The following is a 26,466-nucleotide window of genomic DNA, read 5'->3' as shown; positions in this document are numbered from 1 at the left end:
TCAGAAGACACAGTGTATCAGATTGGATAAAAAAAAAAACAAGACCCATCGATATGCAGCAAGAGACTCATTTTAGACATAAAGACACCTCCAGATTTAAAATGAGGGGGTGGAAAACCATTTACCATGCTAATGGACATCAACAGAAAGCTGGGGTGGCAATCTTTACATCAGACAAATTAGATTTTTTTTTTTAAGATTTTATTTTTTTGCCAGAGAGAGACACAGTGAGAGAGGGAACACAAGCAGGGGAATGGGAGAGGGAGAAGCAGGCTTCCTGCTGAGCAGGGAACCTGATGTGGGGCTCGATCCCAGGACCCTGGGATCATGACCTGAGCCGAAGGCAGACGCTTAACGACTGAGCCACCCAGGTGCCCCAAGACAAATTAGATTTTAAACCAAAGACTGTAATAAGAGATGAGGAAGGACACTACATCATACTTAAAGGGTCTATCCAACAAGAAGATCTAACAATTGTAAATATTTATGCCCCTAACATGCGAGCAGCCAATTAGATAAGCCAATTAATAACAAAATGAAAGAAACACATCGACAATAATACAATAATAGTAGGGGACTTTAACACCCCATTCACTGCAATGGACAGATCATCTAAGCAAAAGATCAACAAGGAAATAAAGGCTTTAAATGACACACTGGACCAGATGGACTTCACAGATATATTCAGAACATTCCATCCTAAAGCAACAAAATACACATTCTTCTCTAGTGCACATGGAATATTCTGCAGAATAGATCACATCCTGGGTCACAAATCAGGTATCAACCAGTACCAAAAGATTGGGATCATTCCCTGCATATTTTCAGACCACAATGCTTTGAAACTCAAACTCAGTCACAAGAGGAAAGTTGGAAAGAACTCAAATACATGGAGGCTAAAGAGCATCCTACTAAAGAATGAATGGGTCAACCAGGAAATTAAAGAAGAATTTAAAAAATTCATGGAAACCAATGAAAATGAAAACACAACTGTTCAAAATCTTTGGGAGGCAGCAAAGGCAGTCCTAAGAGGAAAGTATATAGCAATACAAGCCTTTCTCAAGAAACAAAAAAGGTCTCAAATACACAACCTAACCCTACACCTAAAGGAGCTGGAGAAAGAACAGCAAATAAAGCCTAAACCCAGCAAGAGAAGAGAAATAATAAAGATCAGAGCAGAAATCAATGAAATAGAAACTAAAAGAACAGAAGAGATCAATGAAACTAGGAGCTGGTTCTCTGAAAGAATTAATAAGATTGATAAACCCCTGGCCAGACTTATCAAAAAGAAAAGAGAACAGACCCAAATAAATAAAATCATGAATGAAAGAGGAGAGATCACAACCAACACCAAAGAAATACAAACAATTATAAGAACATATTAGGAGCAACTATATGTCAAAAAATTAGATAATATGGAAAAAATGTATGCATTCCTAGAGCTGTATCAACTACCAAAACTGAACCAGGAAAAAACAGAAAACCTGAACAGACCCATAACCACTAAGGAAACTGAAGCAGTCATCAAAATTCTCCCAACAAACAAGAGCCCAGGGCCAGATGGCTTCCCAGGGGAATTCTACCAAACATTTAAAGAAGAATTAATACCTATTCTTCTGAAACTGTTCGAAAAATAGAAATGGAAAGAAAACTTCCAAACTCGTTTTATGAGGCCACCATTACCTTGATCCCCAAACCAGACAAAGACCCCATCAAAAAGGAGAACTATAGACCAATATCCCTGATGAACATGGATGCAAAAATTCTCACCCAAAATACTAGACAATAGGATTCAACAGTACATTAAAAGGATTATTCACCACGACCAAGTGGGATTTATTCCTGGGCTGCAAGGTTGGTTCAACATCCGCAAATCAATCAATGTGATACAATACATTAATAAAAGAAAGAACAAGAACCACATGTTCCTCTCAATAGATGCAAAAAAAGCATCTGACAAAGTACAGCATCCTTCCTTGATTAAAACTCTTCACAGTGTAGGGATTGAGGGTATATACCTCAATATCATAAAAGCCATCTATGAAAAACCCACAGTGAATATCATACTCAATAGGGAAAAACTGAGAGCTTTTCCCCTAAGGTCAGGAACACAACAGGGATGCCCACTGTCACCACTGCTATTCAACATAGTACTAGAAGTCCTAGCCTCAGCAATCAGACAACAAAAAGAAATAAAAGGCATCTGAATCAGCAAAGAAGTGGTAAAGTGATGAAACTCTCACTCTTTGCAGATGATATGATACCTTATGTGGAAAACCCAAAGACTCCACCCAAAACTGCTAGAACTCATACAGGAATTCAGTAAAATGGCAGGATATAAAATCAATGCACAGAAATCAGTTGCATTTCTATACACCAACAACGAGACAGAAGAAAGAGAAATTAAGGAGTCAATCCCATTTACAATTGCACCCAAAACGATAAGATACCTAGTAATAAATCTAACTGAAGAGGCAAGAATGTGTACTCAGAAAACTATAGAATACTCATGAAAGAAAGTGAGGAAGACACAAAGAAATGGAAAAACATTCCATGCTCATGGACTGGAAGAACAAATATTGTGAAAATGTCTATGCTACCTAGAGCAATCTACACATTTAGTGCAATCCCTATCAAAATGCCATCAAGTTTTTTCTTTCTTCTTTTTTTTAAGATTATTTATTTATTTATTTGACAGAGAGAGAGACAGCGAGAGAGGGAACACAAGCCGGGGGAGTGGGAGAGGGAGAAGCAGGCTTCCCGCAGAGCAGGGAGCCCAATGCGGGGTCCAATCCCAGGACCCTGGGATCATGACCTGAGCCTAAGGCAGATGCTTAATGACTGAGCCACCCAGGCGCCCCCCTTCAAGTTTTGTCAAAGAAATGGAACAAATAATCCTAAAATTTGTATGGAACCAGAAAAGACCCCGAATAGCCAGAGGAACGTTGAAAAAGAAAAGCAAAGCTGGCGGCATCACAATTCCAGACTTCAAGCTCTATTACAAAGCTGTCATCATCAAGACAGTATGGTACTGGCATGGAAACAGACACATAGATCAATGGAACAGAACAGAGAGCCCAGAAATGGACCCTCAACTCTATGGTCAACTAATCTTCAACCAAGCAGGAGAGAATGTCCAATGGAAAAAAGACAGTCTCTTCAACAAATGGTGTTGGGAAATTGGACAGCCACATGCAGAAGAATGAAACTGGACCATTTCCTTACACCACACACAAAAATAGACTCAAAATGGAAAAGACCTAAGTGTGAGACAGGAATCCATCAAAATCCTTGAGAAGAACACATGCAACAACCTCTTCGACCTCAGTCGCAGCAACTTCTTCCTAGAAACATTGCCAAAGGCAAGGTAAGTAAGGGCAAAAATGAACTATTGGGACTTCATCAAGATAAAAAGCTTTTGCACAGCAAAGGAAACAGTCAACAGAACCAAAAGACAACCAACAGAATGGGAGAAGATATTTGCAAATGACATACCAGGTAAAGGGCTAGTATCCAAAATCTATAAAGAACTTATCAAACTCAACACCCAAAGAACAAATAATCCAATCAAGAAATGGGCAGAAGACATGAGCAGACATTTTTCCAAAGAAGACATCCAAATGGCCAACAGACACATGAAAAAGTGCTCAACATCACTCCGCATCAGGGAAATCCAAATCAAAACCTCAGTGATATACCACCTCACACCAGTCAGAATGGCTAAAATTAACAAGTCAGGAAACGACAGATGTTGGTGGGGATGCGGAGAAAGGGGAACCCTCCTACACTGCTGGTGGGAATGCAACCTGGTGCAGCCATTCTGGAAAACAGTATGGAGGTTCCTCAAAAAGTTGAAAATAGAGCTACCCTACGACCCAGCAATTGCACTACTGGGTATTCACCCCAAAGATACAAATGTAGTGATCCAAAGGGGCACATGCACCCCGATGTTTATAGCATCAATGTCCACAATAGCCAAACTATGGAAAGAGCCTAGATGTCCATCAACAGATGAATGGATAAAGAAGATGTGGTATATATGTACAATGGAATATTATGCAGCTATCAAAAAAAATGAAATCTTGCCATTTGCAATGACATGGATGGAACTAGAGGGTATTATGCTAAGTGAAATAAGCCAATCAGAGAAAGATAAGTATCATATGATCTCACTGATATGAGGATTTTGAGAAACAAGACAGAGGATCATAGGGGAAGGGAGGGAAAAATGAAACAAGACGAAACCAGAGAGGGAGGCAAACCATAAGAGACTCTTAATCTCAGGAAACAAACTGAGGGTTGCTGGAGTGGTGGGGGTAGGAGGGATGGGGTGGCTGGGTGATGGACATCGGGGAGGGTATATGCTATGGTGAGCGCTGTGAATTGTGTAAGACTGTTGAATCACAGACCCGTACCCAGAACAAATAATACATTATATGTTAATAAAAAATTTAAAAAAATATCTATAAGCTGCTGACAGTTTGGAGTCCTGTGATCTATATCTATAAACAATGGCCACCAAAATAAATTGGAAATTTGAAATTTACTACTCTAGATTAAGGTATTTAAATTCTAATGTGATCGTTAAACGGTTGGTGTTTTCCGACTACAGATTTTGAAAACATTTGTTTTGAAATAGACATTCTTTATTAACCAAGATTAATAGTTAACAGTTTTCCTAGTTTGAAAGGCTTTTAACTTGTTTGAAGAAACCATTAAAATGAGATTCAAATTTTTGCCCAACGAATTAGCAAAACACTCTGTTTTGTCATAAGACAGGTTCCTATAACACCAATTAGCTTATAAGTGGTTAGTAAATAAAATAACAATGCCAGTATAACACAAAAATTACAATGGTTCACATTTGAATTTTCCCAGGCAAGGGGAACTGGGTCAGGAGGTAAAAATTATGCCTTTCTGTGGAAAAGAAAAAGACCCTCACTAAGGCTCAGCTACTGCCAGGCAGGAGCCCTCTCTGCCCTATTTTAACTAAAAATGAGCACCTGCACCCAGGGCTTCCTGCTCAGAGGGGCACAGCCAGCCTACACAGTTCCTGGAACACAGCAAGCTGTACTTCCTCTGGTGCCCACCTCTATGGCAGCTCCACTGGCTTACAAATCTACTTACATCTGCCCTATCTCAAGACCATGCAGGCCAGCAATTTCCATCCTATTACATTTTAATATCCTTTAACTCTCCTCTGAGGCAGCCTCAGCTGTGCTAAGTGGTTTGACTGGGCTGTCCAAGTTATCTCATAAGGTACCAATTATGCTTTTGTTAGTACTTGGTTTGAAAACTGCAGAGGTCTTGAGTGGTCCGCCTTTAACCTTATTTTTCCCGTAAGTCCTATTATTTTTAGTGAACAGGCAATCCTGAAGGGTTTTTTTTAGGAATGCATTTGATGTTGTAACAGAAACGTTTATAGTCTTTAACTATAATACTGAATGTTAGGGTATAGCAAGCAAACAATTTGTGACTATATATCAAAGTTTTATAAATATTTATACTCTTTGACCCAGTCATTCCACTTCTAAGAATCTACCCTAAGGAAACCAAATACAGATTCAAATTTTTATATATAAAGATATTAATCAAAATAATATTTAAAATTGAAGAAAACAAAATAAATGACCAGCAATAGAGCAGCAATCAATAAACTATAATACTGTACATCCATAACAGAAAACAGTTTTCAAGAGTTTCTCTTTCTTTGGAGAAGGAAAATGATGGTACCCCAAGCCATTACACCCCTTCAATCAAATCTCTCCCTGTTCATCTATATGATATATTGAGCTTCCCCTTTGAGGACATGTTTTAGTGCGAAGTCATGAACAGGACTGTTACAAATACATTTTAATAAATTGGGTTTTGCTTAGACTGCAACATAAAATAAAAACAGGAAAGATACAAACCATATACAGCACATTTTTAACAATGTCTGGCACCTAGAATACACTGTCCATGTAATAAGTGTTCAACAAATGTTCAGTGAACTGAAGTTAAATGTATATGTATATGCATGATGTGTGCGCTCCACTTCTCAGAAAAGAAGGGAAATATCAATAAATATTAATAGCGGTTGATCATAAATGGTGGATTATGGATTTTTTTTTATTGTATGCTTTCATTCTTTTTCTTTTCTTAAATTTCCTATGAAAGTTAAAACTGGAAAAAACATGGTTTTCAAAAACATGTTTAAAGAAATACACACATATCTGCAGCAATTCATTGAACAAAAATCCAGTTACTGCCTAAAGTAATCCACGAAGGCCAGTAAGAGCTAGAGAGAAAGCCCCTAAGCAATGAAATTCAACAAAAACCACACTAGCAAAGATAATATCTTTGATATAGTAATATTAACACTAGCAATGATAAATTATTAGTGACTAATACACCTTCCTCTAACTTTCCCTTAAAATACCCAGGTATACCAAAAGGTAAAATCTGGCAAAGCACTAAGAACTGGAAAGAGAAGATCAAAGAATTTTCACATGCAACACTAACAATGGGGCTGAAATGAGAAGAAAATTCTTAGAATACCCATGCTCACTATCTGAATGACAGTAATACGGGAAACTGAACATGACAGGGAAGGCAATAAAGCAGTATTTTTCAGGGGCATAGCAAGCAGGCCAGGAATTCTATTCCTAGACAAATTTTCATCATATGTAAAGACAACAGATTCTGAGAAGGCATCAGAGAACAGACCAATTATATATTCTTCCCCCCAAAAGTTAATCTAAAACATTTTGAGACATTAGTAACGGTTTTATTTTTAACAGGAGATAAAGAAGCACTGTATACTGAGAAAAGGTATAACTCATGATGAAAGTATTATAATCCTGAATCTTTACAGCTCTAAATCAAAATGCCAAGAGTCCAAAAATCCCCAAATATTAGAAATACAAAGAGATCCCAATGGAAGTACAACCTTCCCCAAATACTGGAAATACAGAGAGAACCCAATGTAAGTATAACCATGGTACAAAACTATTAGTCTATGACTGATACCAGCATGTAGAGTATTTAATTTATATATATATATATAATTAATATGATAGATATATAGACACATTAAGATAGCACTTTATAGGAAATTCAATTCTTTCAAAGCATCTGTAAGAGATTTACAAAAAGTGATCAGCCATAAGGAAAGCACAATTAGTTTCTTAAAGTAGAAAATGTATATGCCACAATCTGACCACAGGGCAATGAGAAGGAGGCAGGGAGGAATGGAAAACTTAACACTACAAATTTTGAAGTATTCTCTACCTCAAAAAGTCACCTATATTCTTAACCATTACATAAGAGTTCAACTACATTTAAAAAAAAATGAGAATACAGGTGCCTAGGTGGCTCAGTCGTTAAGTGTCCGCCTTTGGCTCAGGTCATGATCTCAGGGTCCTGGGATGGAGTCCCACATCGGGCTCCCTGCTCAGCAGGAAACCTGCTTCTCCCTCTCCCATTCCGCCTGCTTGTGTTCCTGCTCTCGCTATCTCTGTCTCTGCCAAATAAACAAATAAAATCTTTAAAAAAAAATGAGAACATGGAAAAAATATTGGAAAGATATTTACCAAAGATTACCAAGGCATGGTTAAATAATGTATATTTTTCTTCTTTATGGTCTTATACACTTTCCAAACAAGCTAAATAAGTATGTTTTTACCTTGATAATCAGAAAATATAATTAATAAAATAAAAAGAATTTTCAACAAGCTGATTTTTTGGAAAAGATAAAATCTGTGGAGAACATCATGCTTTATTTTTGAATATACTCTTTCTCTTTCCTTCTCCATCATATGCTCACAAAATTTTTTTAATATTTTATTTATTTATTTGAGAGAGAGCAAGAGCAAGAATAGAGGGAGAGGGAGAAGCAGACTCCCCACAGAGCAGAGAGCCTGACACAGGGCTCCATCCCAGGACCCCGAGATCACGACCTGAGCCGAAGGCAGACGCTTAACTGACTGAGCCACCCAGGCGCCCCTCACAAAAAAATTTTTTTAAAGTAAAAGACAGGGGCACCTGGGTGGCTCAGTCAGCTAAGCGTCTGCCTTCGGCTCAGGTCGTGATCCCGGGGTCCTGGAATCGAGCCCCACATCAGGCTCCTTGCTCAGTGGGGAGCCTGCTTCTCCCTCTCCCGCTTGTGCTCTCTCTCTCTCAAATAAATAAATAAAATCTTAATAAAAGAAAAGAAAAAATAAAAGACAAACGAAGATGGGATCTAGATAATTCACTCTTTTCTAATTGCTATCAATTATTAGTTTGTCAAAGATGACAACAGTAATTAAATGCAGTCTCAAAGCAGGAGTAGCAGATGACAGGAGTTATCATTGTCTGCAAGTGATGTGGTAGGCTCCACAGAGGTGAAGTGGGCAATGGGGAATGGTTAGATAGGCAACGAGGGAAACAATCTTATTCAGGTATGCTTTATTGAGCCAGTCTGTAGCAAGCCAGGAAATATGTAACTCTTTAGGCCACTAGGACACAGAGACTGGTTTCAGTAGAAAGGAGTGATTGAGAAAGAAGGTTGGTGTGTCCTGGTGAGAAAAAGGAAGTTCCAAGGGCTAAGAAATGGACCAAGTCTAAAGTGGCCATTTCAGTAAATGTCTTCTTTGGAAAAGAGACCTGGGAACTAGAACACCTATGGTCAAAGGAGTAATAGCTGAGAAAACAATCAGGGCAGGTTTTAATACCCTTTGGGATAAAGGGAGGGAAATAAAAACAAGTCAGGGTATGAAGTTATGAAGAGCATCTTATAGAAGTCAGGTGATTCCAAGAACCCTAATGGGTCAAAGATCATATAAGTAAATATCACTGACATCAAAAAGGAAGAGGATGAGGAATCACTGTCTTGGGGCAAAACAATCAAAATAGGAAAGGAAGGCTGTAATGCATGATAAAAACTGGTCCCTTAATAACAATCCAAAAAGGAAATTAAGAAAACAATTCCATTTACAACAGCATCCAAAACAATGAACTACCTTACAATAAATATGAACAAAGGCTTAACAATGAAAACTATAAAACACTGCTGAAAGAAATTAAATTAGACCTAAATAAATGGAAAGTCATCCCATCTTCATGGATTGGAAAACTCACTACTGTTAAGGTGGTAATACTACCCGAAGGGATCTACCAGTACAAACTCTATCAAAATTCTAACTACCTTTTTTTTTTCAGAAATGGAAAAGCAGATTCTCAAATTAATATGGAATTGCACATAGCTCCCAACAGCCAAAACAATCTTGAAAAAGAACATAGTTGAAGAATTCACAATTTCTGATTTCAAAATTCACCACAAAGCCACGGAAACCAAAACAGTATGGTTCCAACATAACAACAGATATGTAGACCCATGGAATAGAACTGAAAATCCAGAAATAAACCTATATATTTCTAGCCAACTGATTTTTGACAAGGATGCCAAGACCATTTAATGAGGAAAGAACAGCCTCTTCAATAAATTATGCTGGGTCAACTAGATAACCACACACAACAGAATGAAATTAGACCCCTACCTCATACCATATATAAAAACAATTCAAAATAGATCAGCAACCTAAATATAAGACCTGAAACTATAAAACTCTTAGAAGAAAACATAAGGGTAAGTCATTATGATCTTGAATTTGCCAATGGATTGATACGTCACTAAAAGCATGAGCAACAGAAGTAGATAAACTAGACTTCATAAAATTTAGAACTTCTGTGCATCAAAACATTATCAAGAAGGTGAAGATAACCTACAGAATGGAGGAGATACTGCAAATTATGTGTCTAATAAAGGTCTCTTTTCCATAATATATAAAGGACTTACAACTCAGCAAACAAAGACAGCTCAAAAAATAGGCAAGGGACCTGAGTAGACATTTCTTCAAAGAAGATACACAAATGGCCAACAAACATATAAAAAGATGCTCAACAATCATTAGTCATTAGGGAAACGTAAATCGAAACCACAATGAGGTATGATTTCACACCCACTAGGACATTTCACACAACTAGGACAGCTTTAATTAAAAAAACAAAAAACAAAAAAACAAAAAAAAACAGAATAGGAAGTGTTAGCAAAGATGTGGAGAACTGAAACTTTTATACATTGCTGGTGGAAATGCAAAATGGTTTAGCCACTGTGTAAAACAGTTTGGTGGTTCCTCAGAAAGTTAAACATAGGGGCACCTGGCTGGCTCAGTAAGCAGAGCATGCAACTCGATCTCAGGGTTGTGAGTTCAAGACCCATGTTGGGCACAGAGCTTACTTTAAAAAAAAAAAAAAAAAAAGGTTAATCATAGAACTACCATAGCCCACAATACCGCTTCTAAGTATATATCCAAAACTGAAGACACTCAGTCAAGTACATTTATACACGTTCATAACAGCATTATTCATAATAGTAAAAATGTGAAAACAGCCCAAATGTCCATCAACATATAAATGGGTAAATGAATTTTGATATATACATAGAATGGAATATTATTCAGCCACAGAAAGGAATGAAGTACTGATATACATGCTAGAGTGTGGATGAACCTCCAAAATATTATGCTAAATAAAAGAAGCCAGACACAAAGTCTCACATTTTATCATTCCATTTATACAAAACATCCAGAATAAACAAATCCATAGAGATAGAATGCAAATTGGTGGTTGCCAGGGGCTTGGGGGAGGGGGAGGAGTTAATGGGTAAGGAGTTTTTACTTTGGAGTAACGGAAATGTTTTGGAGTAAGAAGTGGTGGTTGCACACCATACATGTACTAAATGGCACTGAACTGTTCACTTTAAAATGGTTAGTTTTATGTTATATGAATTTCACCTCAACAAATTATTATTTTTAAAAAAGAAAAAGAGCTGGCCTCTGCCCCCATAAATGGGGAGGGAGTATAATAAAATTGCTTTCAGTGACTGGAAAGAATTATGAGGAAACTATCACTTACAAGAGAAAATCAGGTCTCAGTTAAGCTGAAGAGATAAAAGAGATTATGAAAAGAGTCAGAGAGGACCTCAAAACTGAACTGGAGCTCCGCAAGATAAAGTGAAAAGGCCAGCAGAAAAGAGAACAGAGCAGGCAAAGTAGAGTGGGTGGAGGGATATAGGGGCTCTGCTAGAAGGTGGAGAGAAGCAAGAGTGGACAGCCACAGACTGAAGAGGCAGCATTTTGTTATTCAAGTAAGTATAATTTTTCTGTTCTAAAAAAGAACGAAAAACATTTCAGTTGTTCAGTTACAATAACCAGACTTAAATTTTTCACTGCCAATTCCAGCAAAGTAGGAATGTTGCTCTTACTAGAAATTATGGCATTTGTTCATAATTTTATTTTTAAACAACCCAAATTTGAAGCCAAGAAACCAAAGTTGTTCCCCAATACTTTCAATTCTCATCAAGAAAATTTCATTTTTTCCTATACAATCTTAGTCCAAACTTTTTTTTTTTTTAAGATTTTATTCATTTGTCAGAGAGAGACAGAGCACAAGCAGGGGGAGTGGCAGAGTGAGAAGGAAGAAGCAGGCTCCCGCTGAACAAGGAGCCCAATGCGGGACTCGATCCCAGGACCCTGGAATCAGAACCTGAGCCAAAGGCAAGCGCTTAACCGACTGAGACACCCATGCGTCCCTTAAGTCCAAACTTTAATTCAAGGCCTGTGTCCTACATGATCTGGCCTGTCTAGCTCAAGTTCAAATAATTCAATAGTTCAAAGAATTTTCCAAATGATTTTAAAAGTTAACTATTGGTTTCTCAAGGCCACAACAATAGCTGAATAGTACCAAGGAGGAAACCGTCTCCCTTTATAAAATGAGCTACCTTTAATAGCACTTAACAAAATACATTCCAGGGAGCTGTTCACGCATCTGTCTTCCCTATTACCCCGTACACCTCACAAGCAGGGCTGGGGTCTTAGAATATTTGTAGCTATTCAAATGTTAGATGCATGAATGGCAGCCTGTTGATAAAAATCAACTACATCAAAGATGAATTTTAAGGGAAATCATATTTTAAAGAAAACGTCAGAAATCAGTTAAGGCAGGAAAACAAAAATGATGTCGTGGAAACAGAACTAAAGCAGATTTTTTACAAGTAAGTAACTGAGTGAACTCTGGCAATCAATTATTTAACCACTTTCTCTAGGCATCAATTTTCTCAACTATAAAACAAGAGAGTTAAACCAGATGATGTTAATGTCCCTCCCAGCCACAAAATTCTATTATTCTATGATATCATCTATGATTTCCAAATGTCAGCCAAACCTCTATTATATTCTATGATATCATCCAGTTTCTAAATGCTAGTCAAAACTTAAGTAAAAAATTGATTTAGCCAAGATAATCTGAGTATAGTGTAATACATGAGCCAGAGGAAAAAAAAAGCCAACATCACTTTCTATGCATAAAACCACTAAATACTCTATATTTTAATCAATGCTAAAAGAAAATAAATAAGGTGATCGATCTTATTTCGAATATTCCTGGTTTATGGAAACTAATAAGCTGAAATAGATACAATAAAATAATTTGTCCTTCAGAATCTAATAAATCTAGCTATGGTCAAATTATAAGTAGAAAATTAGCTGAGACCTAATATTTAACTACATCATAAGACAAGGAATTTACAAATTAAATTAGACTATAGGAAAGGGGCATTCTTTCCTCATAATTAAAAAAGAAAAAGCACGGGCGCCTGGGTGGCTCAGTGGGTTAAGCATCTGCCTCCGGCTCAGGTCATGATCCCAAGGTCCTGGGATCAAGCCCCGCATCAGACTCCCTGCTCAGTGGGGAGCCTGCTTCTCCCTCTCCTGCTTCCCCTACTTGTGCTCTCTCACTCTCTCTCTCTCTCCCTCTGTCTCTCTCTGAAAAAAATAAATAAAATCTTTTAAAAAGAAAAAGCACATAAATCTTCAATCTCTGTAACCGTTTAAACCATAATCTTATAGAATAAGATTTTTCATGTAATCCTCTACCAATTCATCATTTTCCTCCAATCTTTCTCCTACAACTTTAAGCATCTCCAAAGAACTCAAATGAGAGCATATACATGTACACACAGAGAGTATAAAAAGAATAAAAGTGAGCTTTGAAGAGAAAAACAGTATGCCTGACTGACAATAGAAGACAACAGTAAACATGCCCCCTCCCTCCACTCCCTTCCTCCAGGTTGCCTCCTCATCTCCTGCCTAAAATTGGCCTCCTCGAAGGAAAGGCAGCAGGCCCACCCTCTTGGTCCCTGAGATGTATAGCTAAGGAGTTAACTTGAAGGAAGGGAATCTCCTGGTCCTCCCAAGGAAAAGCCAGGCATCTGCAATCACAAAGCACCTTTCCTTACTTTGCCACTTCAGGAAGAAAACATGATAATGTGGTCAAAATCAACAGTTTACTTAAAAAAACAATCCACTGAAGTAGCTATTTGTTACCACTGATTTAACAGATCAGGAGGCTACAGGGTGCAAAGATCCATTTACTAATCATCTCTCCTCCCCTATCTTCCAGAGATTACATTTCAGAAAGTAGATTTCAATGTAATTCCATGATCCCTGAAAATGGAAGCCCAAAGCTATCCATCATAAATACTGTGCTCAGGTTTATCTCTCTAGTACCTGTGATGATATCACCTATGTGGAATCAAAAGGAGAGTGAGGTCACTTTTGATTTCAAATGGATGACTCAAATGATGACTGTCACCTTCCCCATCTGAAAATACTATAGTAGATGGATAAGAAATTATAAAGAGAGCTAGACACTAAAATAGAAGATAAAGAACAAGATTTTGGGTCTAATCAACATATTTGTCATCTAAAAAAAAAAATCCATAAAAGAATGCCCCCAAAGATGTGATTTGTGCCACAACTGCAGAGATGATAAAAGTGCTTCCCAAATCCTATCCAAGTAAAACAAGTGACAAAAACAACCCATAATCTCCAGCACTATAGCATAACATATGAAGCATGCCCTGCCATAGTGCTACAATGTTCCAGTATCTGGTCAAAAGATACTCTGGAAAATAATTTGTCATTGGTTCCTGTCCTATCTGAAAACGAAAATAATCTGACCACCAGCTCAAACATGCATTGCAGGTACAGCTCTGTAATAGAGATGGAATAAGTTACCATTTTATGTGATCATCATTCAACTTACTTCATAGCCAACTCCTAATAGGAGCATGATCTCTGAACTCAGTCAGCCATGGAGGCCATTAGTAACTTAGAGTTGACTGTTATGTCCAGTGGCTCAAAGCACAATGGAGAACTCACAAACATCACTTCTCTCTACCAGCAACTTGCATTGCAAAGTGCTAACCTGAAGTCCAGTTCCAAAGCTACATTCTCTTCTCAGGCAAGTCACTTAGCCCTCTGCTAGAAGTCAGTTCCATGAGGGCAGGGATATTTATTTGTTTTATTAAAATACATTAAGCCCCTAAAATAAGGCCTAGTAAACATTCAGTAAATAATTGTTTGGAGCATGAGTTTTAAGTGTTGCTAATAAAGACAATCAATCAACCAGGTTAATATCTAAGTGACCTCTCTTTCAAACATTCTGTAATTTTAGTTTTCATCCAAAACCATGCAAATCTCCCACCAATAACTAAAATAAATTGTTTTGAGGATTATGTAGCACTTTCACATACATTATACCAACTGTGGTAACAGACATCCTGTTGTAGTTGAAAAGCATCTCGTCTTACATATGAAGAAACCAACACTTACATTGATTAAACACATATGCCATAAGATGAAATTAAAACTAAAAAATGCAGAATTCAGTACTGTCCCACACCACTTTATCTACTGTATTCCCACATTTGTGTACATGTGCATGCACACCTATACAAAACCATAAAACTTTTTTCTTTAAATTGAACTAAATTCTCTTTGACAAATAATTTAAGTTAGAAAAGATGCAAGCAATCATAAAGATAATCCTTGACTATTTCCACTTCTAGATAAGATAAAATAATAGGAACAGACTAACTCTCTTGTCTGAGATACCCAAGACCCATACAAAATATGAGAGTTCAGAAAGACAAAGACAGCTAGCGTATGCAGGATGAAGTACCACAGAGGAGAAAGCAGCACAGAAAACCTTCAAGATCTGCAGATGGTTGCCCTCCAGTCTTCAGCTAAGTACTGACCAGAGGATGAACAAGGAAGCTGCACAAGGACAGAGAGAGGATAAAATGTACAATCCTACTTACATAGGATCTAGAATATCACCTATTTCCACCAGCGAGACTGGAAAATCTCACGCTTCACACAGGTCACCAGAGAAAGTACAAAAAGGGGTCTTAACTCAGTAGTGGGGAATAATTAGCCCTACACTGAGCATTGCTCCTGTCCTATCTAACAAGTCTGAAAAGCAAGATCAGAAGGATCAAACTGCTGCCAAGTAACTTAACTGAGTCCCAGAACAAAACCCAAGACTATTTATAGGAATACAAAAATATTCAGCACTTAACAGAGTAAAATTCATAATGCCTGTCATTCGCTCAAAAACTACCAGGCATGCCCTGCCCCCCCCCAAAGGAAAATAAATAAATAAATAGATAGATAGATAGATAGATAGATAGATAGGTGATAAATTGAAACCAATCCAGAACTGGCACAGATGTTAGAATTAGTAGACAAGAACATTTAAACAACTATTATAACTGTACTTCACATGGTCAAAAGTTAAGTAGAGACATGGAAGATATGAAAAGACACAAATCAGTTTTCTAGAGGTGTAAACTACAATGTGTATGATGAAAAAATGCACTGGATAGAATTAACAGTAGCTTAAACATTTCAGAAGAAAAGATGAGAAATTGCACTTCCCAGCTTTTAATAACTGGAAAAGGCTTTTGCCAGAATCTCTTTTGAATACTTTCCATCCTTCCAACTGTCCTGCAGACCAACAGTCTGCTGGGAGCTGCTAGTCAAGCCTTGGGGTGGCCTTAGTGCAGTATATGGAAAAGACAGAATGTGATGGGTACAGTGATACTGATTTGTTTGTACAGAGTGTAGAGCTATGGAAGCCAAGATGGGGGACACCTTACCCAGAGAGAGGGGTACAAGGAACAGAGATGGGAAAATCAGGCAACCTCAAAGAAAATAAGGTATTAAAAACTAATTTATTTAAACTCCCATTCATAAATATAAGTCCAGCCCAACTCCCTTCTTGGATAATAACTCAGCAGGCGATGGGAAATGATAAAGAGAATGATGACCCCGGGCACCTGGGTGGCTCAGTCGTTAAGCGTCTGCCTTCGGCTCAGGTCATGATCCCAGGGTCCTGGGATCGAGTCCCACATCGGGCTCCTTGCTCTGCGGGAAGCCTGCTTCTCCCTCTCCCACTCCCCCTGCTTGTGTTCCTGCTCTCGCTATGTCTCTCTCTGTCAAATAAATAAATAAAATCTTTAAAAAAAAAAAAAAAGAGAATGATGACCCCCATAAGGCATAAGATAGTGAATCTTCCCTAAAAGAAGTATGATTTATTCATTCATTGAACTTTTACTGAATGTCTACTACATGCCAGATATTGTTTTAAGTGCTGGGGATATAGAGTGGAACAATAAAAAAGGTCTTTACTCAACTAGAACTAACTTTCATATAGGGGGAGACAGAAACAACAAAAGTATAACATGCTTAAAATAAAACAGGGTGATAAGAACAGAGCGGCACTGGGGGTCAACCCTAGGAAGGCAAGGGTCTCTGAGGCAGTGACGTTGTAAGCTGGATCTGTAAGGCTCCAGTCCTGTAAGGATCTGGGGAAAGTATGTGAGGCAAAGCAACCATCAAATGCAGATCCTAGGGTGAGAAAGAGCTTGGCACCAGAGGAACTAAACACATGGGAAGTGAAGGGGGATAAAAGAGGAAAGAGGTGGCAGGCAAGAGTCTCCATATAAACATTTTTTTATAAATCAGAAAGATCTGAACAGCATAGATACTTGATATTTATGAACTGTTAATTTCTTAGGCGTGGTAATGGTTATTATAAATTTTTAAGTCCCTATCTTTTAGAGATACATACTAAAAAGTTTTTGCAAAATTATGTGTCTGAGTTTGCTTCAAATAATCCAAGTGGGGAATCAGGGCAGTGAGAGCAAAGGAGTAGACTGGGGAGTGGAGAGATACAGACCAAAAAAAAAAAGGCCATTAGTTATAGTTGTTGAAGCTGGATGATGGGTACCATAGGTTCATTATATTATTCTATTTTTGAATCTGTGAGCTTTTTCAAAATAAATACATTTTTTTTTAAGATTTTATTTATTTATTTGACAGAAAGAGACACAGCAAGAGAGGGAACACAAGCAGGGGGAGTGGGAGAGGGAGAAGCAGGCTCTCTGCTCAGCTCTCTGCTCTGCTCATCAAGGATGCGGAGCTCGATCCCAGGACCCTGGGATCATGACCTGGGCCGAAGGCAGATGCTTAATGACTGAGCCACCCAGGCGTCCCCAAAATAAATACATTTTTAAAGGCAAATTTATTTAAAATAAATCAGGGGATCTTTGGGGGGTGGTAAATTTATCCTATATGATACGATGGTGGATACATGACACTATACATCAGTCAAAAGTCATATAACACAATTAAGTGAACCTTAATGTATGCAAATCTTTAAAAATTCATGTAGGAGGTCAGGGAATACCAGGATGAAATACAGAATGTAATATGCCCCCTTCCAGAACCAGCTTTTGTGGGACACAGATGCATCCATAAGCTTTCATCAGAGGTCCCTACAAAGCTCCCAAAGTCTAAGTCAGCACAGTATGCAAAACATAATATGGTTGGGTAGCCATGCCTTTGTCTAGGGAAAGGCCAGAAAACTTTCACAAAATAAGGTTGAGAATCACTGATATTTCTTTTGGCAGCACTTCCTAGCTGATAACTGAGTTACTATTGCTTGTAAACCTAATGGTAATATCTCACTGCCATCATTTGCTTTCCTTGCAAGGATATTACTACATTACCACAAGCAAATAATAAATACCACCAGTGAATTTTACAACGCTGAAAGAGAGTTGTGAGAGATATCTCCCCCACCCCCCAAAAAAGGAAAGATGGTAATCCTTTTACAATACCATATTTCATTTAATCTAAACTGCACCATTATTTTTTGTGCCACTAAGAAAGATAAAAAAGAACTGTCAGTTAACTGATGACTCACCTTTGATTGTAAAATGGTTCCAATTTCAGAGATGTTCAAACGTGAGAAAACTTATAATCAATGAAACATCTTATAATCAATGAAACATGGCATTCAAAAAGCTCATGAGTTGGGCCCAATCTCTGATCTCCTAAATAAATTGCTCAGGATAGGTCTCGGAATCCATATTATGTTTAAGCCCCTCAGATGATTCTAGTTAGATAGACTAAGTAAACTGCTAACCTTCAGAGGCAACACAGAGAGAAAGTATGTACTTTGGAGTCACAAAGCCCCAGACATCTCTGTGACCTCCCGTGAATTCTGTAATTTCCCAGACCCTCAGCTTTATCTATTAAAAAAAAAAAATGTCAATGCCACCTACTTTGTATGATTGATAAAGGAAAAGAGAACACATGTGAAGTACTTGGCATATAGCAAGAGGTATACTAAAACACACATATTTATATAAGAACATATTTATTTATAAACAAGACATAACATATTTATCTCATGAACAAGCATGAGACCTATGAAATTACTTTTCAGAAATATTCTACTGCTTAGTAATAACACTTGCTGGGCACAGTAAAAAGAATCACTCACTAAGTATTTATTATGTAACTCAGCAATATACACACATTTGTTTTGGCACATCACATCTTAAGAGGTCCCACATAAATGAAAGTTGTTTAATAACATTTTGATCAGAAAATATTGTACTTGATTTGCATCAACAAGGATAACACAAAAAAGCACTTTTAAGTGTAATATAACTTCAGAGTAGCTAAAGCTATACATTTATAGCTTCTTCATGCTGTTTCATGTCCAAGTTTTGTTTTGTTTTGTTTTAGTATGTATAGCTGGCAAGTTTTTTCACAACACTGGCATAACTGCATTAAAACCACAAAAGTAATGCTATGAAACTTCTCAATTCAGGATGCTCAAAAAAATACCCTCAGATTTCATTTGTTTCTAAAAGTGACCCTTAAAATCCAAACAGTATTTTAGGCAGCACCTTCAGAACTGACTAGTCAACTCAGGATGTGACTCATAGGGGACAGGTTTAGCCATAATTAGATAGAGTTCTCCCACATGTGTAGCATGAAGAAGGGGGAAAAAAAACTCAAAACCCACAATTGCACAATGTCTCAGCCTTGCTCTCCCAATGAAGAACACATGGACTCAAATTAATGCTGCATCAATGCCACCAACCCCACCCAAAATGCCCAGGGTTAAGAGTTTGCTGCAGGGTGCTAACCAACTCCACCAGCAAGCACCCCACACCTCTCAGGGTATGCCAGACACATCAGTAGGGAGGACACTCTCACTGCCCTCCCCCACCAAGCACTTGGCCTGAGGTTTAAGAGGAAAGAGAGGTGCTGGGAGGAGAGGAACACATGGCTCATCTTATTTTTCTTTCCCTCAACCACCTCCCAAATGGAAAGAGTTCCTCAGTTCAACAGCCCAAATCTGAAACCCTGGAGTCCTCTCTGACTCCTCTCTTTGCTTTAACGTCAGGTCTCCCCCACTAAGTCTTTTCCAAACTCCGCGCACATTCCTCACAAATCTATCCCACTCCTTCAACTACCCTAGTTGATCCCTCTTATCAGCACAAGGCTGACTCTATCCCATTTCCCAAATCCAGCTTGTCTTTCTCCAAGCCCCCTTCCACTGGAGCCAAAAGTCAACTTTTCTGTAACCCAGTCCTGTTTGTGCACTCTCTTTTCCTAAATTCTTCCAACAGCTGCTCATTACCTATAAGATGAAATTTAAATTCCTAATCCAATCTCAACCTACCTCCCAGCTTTATATTCTGCCACTCCCTGGCTTTGCCAATTTTTCTCATTTTAGCCACATTAGATTTTTCCTATTTCTTGATTTCACACCCATCTACTTCCGTACATCTATAGCTTTTTCATGCTGTTTTCTCACCTGACAAGAATTGCTCCTCTTTTCTGCCTATCAAAGTCATCCTCAAATGTCTCTGTTCCTGGAACACTTTCATTAAACTCTCTAAGGCTCTCTCCCCTTCCCCTTTCTAGAGTCGAAAGTATTCACTCCTACAATAACTTACTTATGTCAATCAGCACTATGACTCTTATCTCAGTGTTACAGTCCTCAATAAAATGGTTAGTCTCCCCTCCGAAATTCTGAGTTCCTCCAGAAAAGGAATTTAATAATTTTGAGTCACCATTTTCTACCACAATATACAGTACTTGGTTGGGCTTCAAAAATTTTTACTGGACTGATCTGGGGAGCATTGATCTCAACTTGTATTTAATTGATTTTAAATAAGATGTGAACAATGCTTAACTCTTCCAGAGGGTATTTACTTCAACAGAAAAGCAAGTTACCCAAAGTGAATTTCTAATTGGTGGGAGGCAGAGTCTATTCTTAGAAGACCCCTGACCCTTACAAGAGTCCCTATCACTACCACCACTGCTGCCATAACCAGTTTATACAATAGCTCTCACCCCTCAGCATGCTGCTAGGAGCAAACTCCTAGCACTGCCCCAGCCACATACTAGTTTCACAAGCCCTGGATTTCCAGGGAACTCAGTACTATTAGAATTATTATTAGGATACATAGAATTATGTATCATTATCTAATACAATTAGAGACAGAACATAGGAGGATGCAGATAACAGTCAAGAGCACAAACATGTAGTAGCAGGCTTTCAGATTCTACTTCTTGAGTGTTTTCAGTTAATCATAGCTCCTCCAGAGCTGACAAAGAGGCAAGATGGATTCTGGATTCAAGCAGGACTGAGGCAAGACCAGACCCTTTACTCACTGCCCAAAGGGCCCCAAATCAAAGTCCTCACCAGTAAAAATGGGGAAATGAATGTCTACATTGCAGCCTGTTAAGAAGAGTAAATGAGAGCAATGAAACTGGGCTTGGGGACATAGTGATGCCACATGTACAGTAAAAGCTCCTAAGGCTTTTGGGGTCTCTGTACAGACAGACTTCCATCAGGACTATACGCCCCACAACCAAGGAACTGGGTTAACTACATACTTCCTCTAAGTCTGTTTCCTCATCTATAAAATGGAAATAACAGTATATACTTGAAACAGGAATTACCTTTGTGCCTGACAAAGGCAAAAGATTGCTACATTCCAGCAGCATTCTAAAAAGTATCAACCACTACTCTTCTAAATATTACTACAAAAAAACAAAACAAAACAAAAAAACCTGTTACACATCAACAGCTCTTCAATAGTCAAAGCCCAACCTTAACTGTCATTTACATATTGTGGAATGACCACTGGCCTTTATCCCCATTTCATCCCCAAACTCCTTTGAATGATACTAATGAAATCACAAAGACATTAAACCACAAAGACAAACAGAAAGGGAAAGAAGACAACAACACAACATACATTTCAACAAACTTTTCCAAGAGGGGAGCCAGAGGAAGAAGTGGTCACTGCTCCTCAGGACCCCTGAGGTACCAAAGGCCAGCCTGAGGCTCAGGACTGACAAAGGGGGTGCCTCTACAAGGGGTAGGCCACCAGATCCAGCAGGAGACCCTAAGTTTTTTCTGAAGAAACTGAACCACAGAGGCAGAAGAACTGTAAAGAGGAGCAGTCAAAGTCTACAGCTTGAATGGTGGGTGGCCTTTATCTCCATTCCTTCCCTCCTCAACCACATAACCCAAACCCAGGCAGCCAGTGTATTACCAAACACATCAGCGGCAGGCTATTCGAAGTATCTTCTCTGCAGACACTGACTGTTCTCAAGGAAGATGTGAAGGTGCCGATATGTGGAGTAGATGGGCAATGAAAAGTCTACCTGTACTCCAAAGGAAGTCACTAGACCACCAGCACACATACTCTCTCTCCTAATCAACTTTTCAGCATCTCACTCTTAATTGCAGACAGCCAAGGATGACCAGACGTTTGTGATCTAAACCACCATAAAAAGAACCCTGAAATGAACAAGCACACTGGAGGAAGCAGAAGAAATATTAAAAACATATTAAACATATAGGAAAAATGAAAAATATATATACACACACCTCAAAGATAATACAACCATAAAGAATAAAATGGAAACAGAAAATGAAAATAAATGGAAATGAAAACAGAGAAAAGAGCTTCTGAAACTTAGAAGCATCATTAAAATTTTAAAAATAAAAGTTTAGAAGACATAATTGAGAAGATTCCCACCCACACAGTTTCCACCTCCAAATACAAAGATATAAACAAGAGGCAACATAGGTTAAGAGTATCTGAAGATCAATTCCAGGAGATTCAATAATCAAACCAATAGATGTCTCAGAAAGAAAAAAACAAAAAACAAAGGGTAGGAAATCATCAAAGTAATAGACATTTTTGAAAACTGAAGAATATGAGTCTCTAGATCCAAAGGGCCTACTAAAACAAGATAGACAACAGGCGAACAGAAGGAAGGACCCACACAAAAGCTTATTAAAATTTCAGAATGCCAGGGGTGCCTGGGTGGCTCAGTCAGTTAAGCGTCTGCCTTCGGCTCAGGTCATGATCTCAGGATCCTGGGATTGAGCCCTATCGGGCTCTCTGCTGAGTGGGGAGTCTGCTTCTCCCTCTCCCTCTCTGCTCTCTCTCTCTCTCAAATAAATAAAATCTTTTTAAAAATAAATTTCAGAATACCAGAGAAAAAGGCCCTGAGCTTCAATAAAAACAGAAAAATAAAAACAAACAAACAAAAATCAGATGGTTTTGAGTTTTTCATCAGAAACCCTTAAATCCAATCCAAAATTATGGGAAAAAAATATATTTTCAGCCTACTATTCTAAATGTAGCCAAATTATCTATAAAGGACCTATAAAGCACCTATGGTAGACACCTTCAGACATGCAAGGCCTCAAATAATTTACCTCCCATGCATCCCTTCTTAGGAAGCTACTGAAGATACGCTTTAGCAAAACAAAGCAAACCAAGAAAAAGAAAACAAGTGATCCAGGAAACAGGCTCCAAGGCAGGAGAGAAGGGAACAGAAATTACAAGAAAAACAATCCTACTGTCCAGAATGGAACAAGAGGATGGAAGGCTCCCAAGCAGGGAGTCTCTACGAGGAAACCAAGTAGAAATGAGAGATGATTTGTGCTACCTGGAAAAAAATATCAAAGGCATTGAACATATTTCTTGGGGTATTTGAGGAATGTAGCCATAAATACATGAAAAACTAACCAAAAAGTTGAAGGCAGTTATTTGCTCCAGGGAAAAAAACCCCCATAATCTGGCATCACTATTTAACTCAGAAGTGAGCAATAAATATATATGCAATAATGTAAATACTGATTGTTGGTTTTACCAAAAATTGTTACGTAGCTATATCGAGGAACTGGGGCAGAGAACAGTGCAAGTGCTCAATTATGGTATTAGGCAATCGAATGCTTATTCTATATTAATTTCAAAACATGAAAGTAAAAAACAGGAAAATAAATAAATAAACAGAACTAGTATAAGATTGGTAGCTTCCACTGGAAAGTAGGACCTGGAGGATAAAAAGACCAAGGGTAGGACACTGCTGTGTTTTCTGTTAAGCCTTTTAGCACTATTTGATTTTTAAACTGTGTGCACGTATTAATTGGATTAAAACACCAACTTATTCTCATATCAAGGGCAATTAGTTCAATTTATAAAGCTGTCACTATCAAGTTCATTTATAAGTTTCTTACTTGGAATTCCAAACTCATCGTCTCAGAAATTTTTTTTTTTTTAAAGATTTTATTTATTTATTTAATTGACAGAGAGAGAGAGACAACGAGAGAGGAAACACAAGCAGGGGGAGTGGGAGAGGGAGAAGCAGGCTTCCCGAGGAGCAGGGAGCCCGATGCGGGGCTTGATCCCAGGACCCTGGGATCATGACCTGAGCCGAAGGCAGTCGCTTAACCAACTGAGCCACCCAGGCGCCCCTCGTCTTAGAAATATTATAAAATGATGACTAGTTTCCCAAGTCAGCTTTCAGAGGCATTTAACCCACAATGATACAAAAATATAGTGCAAACTATTATTTCAAGTAGTCTCAAACACCGTAAGAGTTTCTATGAGAAACTGCAGTCTGAGAACTCAAGATGCCTGGTACACATCTGAGTCCTACCCACTTGTTCTTCCCCACCCAGGAACAGCCAAGGAATACTTTAAAGGTAGGGTGGATGAGGGAGATGGACCTAGATCTGGCAAGGAGTCAAAATTTAACAGGTCAACTCTATCTGCATTAGAAAAAATACCACTGGAGGTCCCTCTTACCTCAGAGATTGATCAGTGAAGCAGTCCTCCCTCCCCGCCTCCCAACAGCTCATTCCTGGTCATAAAGCTGGATGTTCATCGGTCAGGTGACAAATACATATACATTATTTCAAGTATTAATTAGCAATGACTTCTTTTCCACCATGCCGTAACAAACCTTCTATATAAACAATATCTTCATTAAATTTAATATAACTTCGTGGCCTATGTCAACACTGTGTTTATTTTTTTTAATGATTATAAATTGTGTGACCTTGAAAAAGTTAAAGCCTCACTTTCTTAAACTCTAAAATGGGAGTAATAGTATCTACTCAACTGGGTCACAAGAAAATTAGAGGAAATGATGTGTATAAAACATGCAGGGGCCCGTAAATGGCAGGCACTCAATCACTGTCAGCCTCTGGTTGTTCCTAACCCCTACCCCCACCTGGCTGGTTTCTAACATGTACTCTTATATGTAAACAAAGTCACAAATTATATACAAGCTTTTAACCAAAAAACCTTTAAAAACCATGCAGAATGCATTAATATTTTTAAAATAATTATGTGATATGAGTCTATTTGTAAGCATTCATTATTTTTCCTAAACCTTAGTCTTATGCTCCAAGTACTAACCTAATTTGCAGTTTTAATTCATCTCAACTAAATTTAGCTAATTCAACTAGACTAAAAAGAGGATTAAGAAGGGCAGGACATTACAAAAACACAGCATTCTTCTTTGATTAAAGACTACAAACCCATATATGTAACAATGTCTAAACAGACTGCTAAAAGCAATACCATTTCAACATTGAGTCGACTTCAAGATAAACTTAAAAAAATAAAAATAAAACTGACAGATAATGGATGATTAAAAAATAATCTCCCCCTTCACTAAGATGTACCACAAACCTGAGATTAAATAAAGAGGAGGGAGAAATGTTATTTTGTGCCACAACACACAAAAGAAAGTCTAACACACAAAGAATGTGTAGGTATCCTTAACTACCAAAGACTTCCCATTTGGGGCCATTTTTATCAGACCTTCCTCTTAGGGCTCATTTCCAGAATCCACAGTCTCAGCACAAAAACACCATTATTTTTCAAATTAATTCCCCAAACGACAAAGCTAATTAGGTGGAAAGGTACAACCAACTGATCCAATGCTAAGTTCTCCTTTCCCTACAAGGTATTCAGAGCAGGAGAGTGGCCCTGAAATACAGATCAGTCCACAGTCCAACATATCCAAGACAAGAACCAAAAAGATACTGAAGAAGCTAACAGGTCTGCTACCCAGAGATTCATTCCCCATTTAAAAATACGCTTATCCTTCACAAGATTTGGAGACTGCCACGAACATGTAGTGCCCTTCTAACCTATCCCTTCCCGCCCCACCTCATTTTTAAAAAGAAGTATGATAACCAGAAAGTAAGAGCACAGTATTGTGGCCTCTGCTGGGGCATCAAAACCACAGCCAGGGGTTTGCAGGTTTGGTCTAAATAAAACGTGGACTTCGAAATATCCAAAATCCAGGGCCCTACAATGACACGCCTAGGAAGGATCAAAGAAACTTGGTGCATCAGGGAAGAAAAGTTTGGGCGCTTGAATAGGGAATAGGGCGAAAAGCCGAAGAGGCTGTGGGGAAGACAGAACGGGGTGGATCCCCGGTCTTTCGCGGCGGGACAGTGAGGACGTAGGGGGTAGGCCGGAAGGCTGACCCGGGGCGGGGGCCGGGCAGGGACCACACCTCCTGGCCAAGTAAGGCAGGCAAAGGCCAGGGCCCCGAGACGACCCCCGGGCGCTGGGACGCGACCTGGCCCCGGTCCCCCGCTCTAGGGCTGGGCCGCTGGCGGCCGGAAGCAGCCGGGGTCGGGCCCGACCTGCCCACCCCGACGCAGAGGGCCCCACTCACCGATGAGCCGGCGCACCTCGTCCTCGCTCAGGTAGAGGCTCACGCTGGGCCCCGCGGCCGCGGGCGACAGCGCGGGAGGCCGCGGGGCCGGGGCGGCGGCGGCGCCGGGTGCGGGTAGCAGCGGCAGCAACGCGAGCAGGAGCAGCAGCGGCGGCGGCGGGGCCCTGAGGCCGCGGGTCCCGGGGAGGCGGCCCCGGCCCCGCGGCCCCGGCCGCGCCGCCCC

The 26,466-nt window shown here is 39.0% G+C and overlaps 1 protein-coding gene across 1 annotated transcript in view; it reads right to left on the bottom strand.

Moving 5' to 3' along the window:
- RYK (receptor like tyrosine kinase) overlaps positions 1-26,466 on the bottom strand; it is a 98,243-nt gene that overhangs the window by 71,144 nt on the left and 633 nt on the right. The window contains exon 2 of the mRNA XM_032409167.1: positions 26,244-26,466. Within this exon, the coding sequence (XP_032265058.1) occupies positions 26,244-26,466 (223 nt within the window). The remainder of the gene's footprint in view (positions 1-26,243) is intronic.

This window comes from Phoca vitulina, unplaced genomic scaffold (assembly GCF_004348235.1).
Source record: "Phoca vitulina isolate PV1807 unplaced genomic scaffold, GSC_HSeal_1.0 scaffold10, whole genome shotgun sequence".
Classification (NCBI taxonomy): domain Eukaryota; kingdom Metazoa; phylum Chordata; class Mammalia; order Carnivora; family Phocidae; genus Phoca; species Phoca vitulina.
This window is presented reverse-complemented; position numbering and strand designations above follow the sequence as displayed.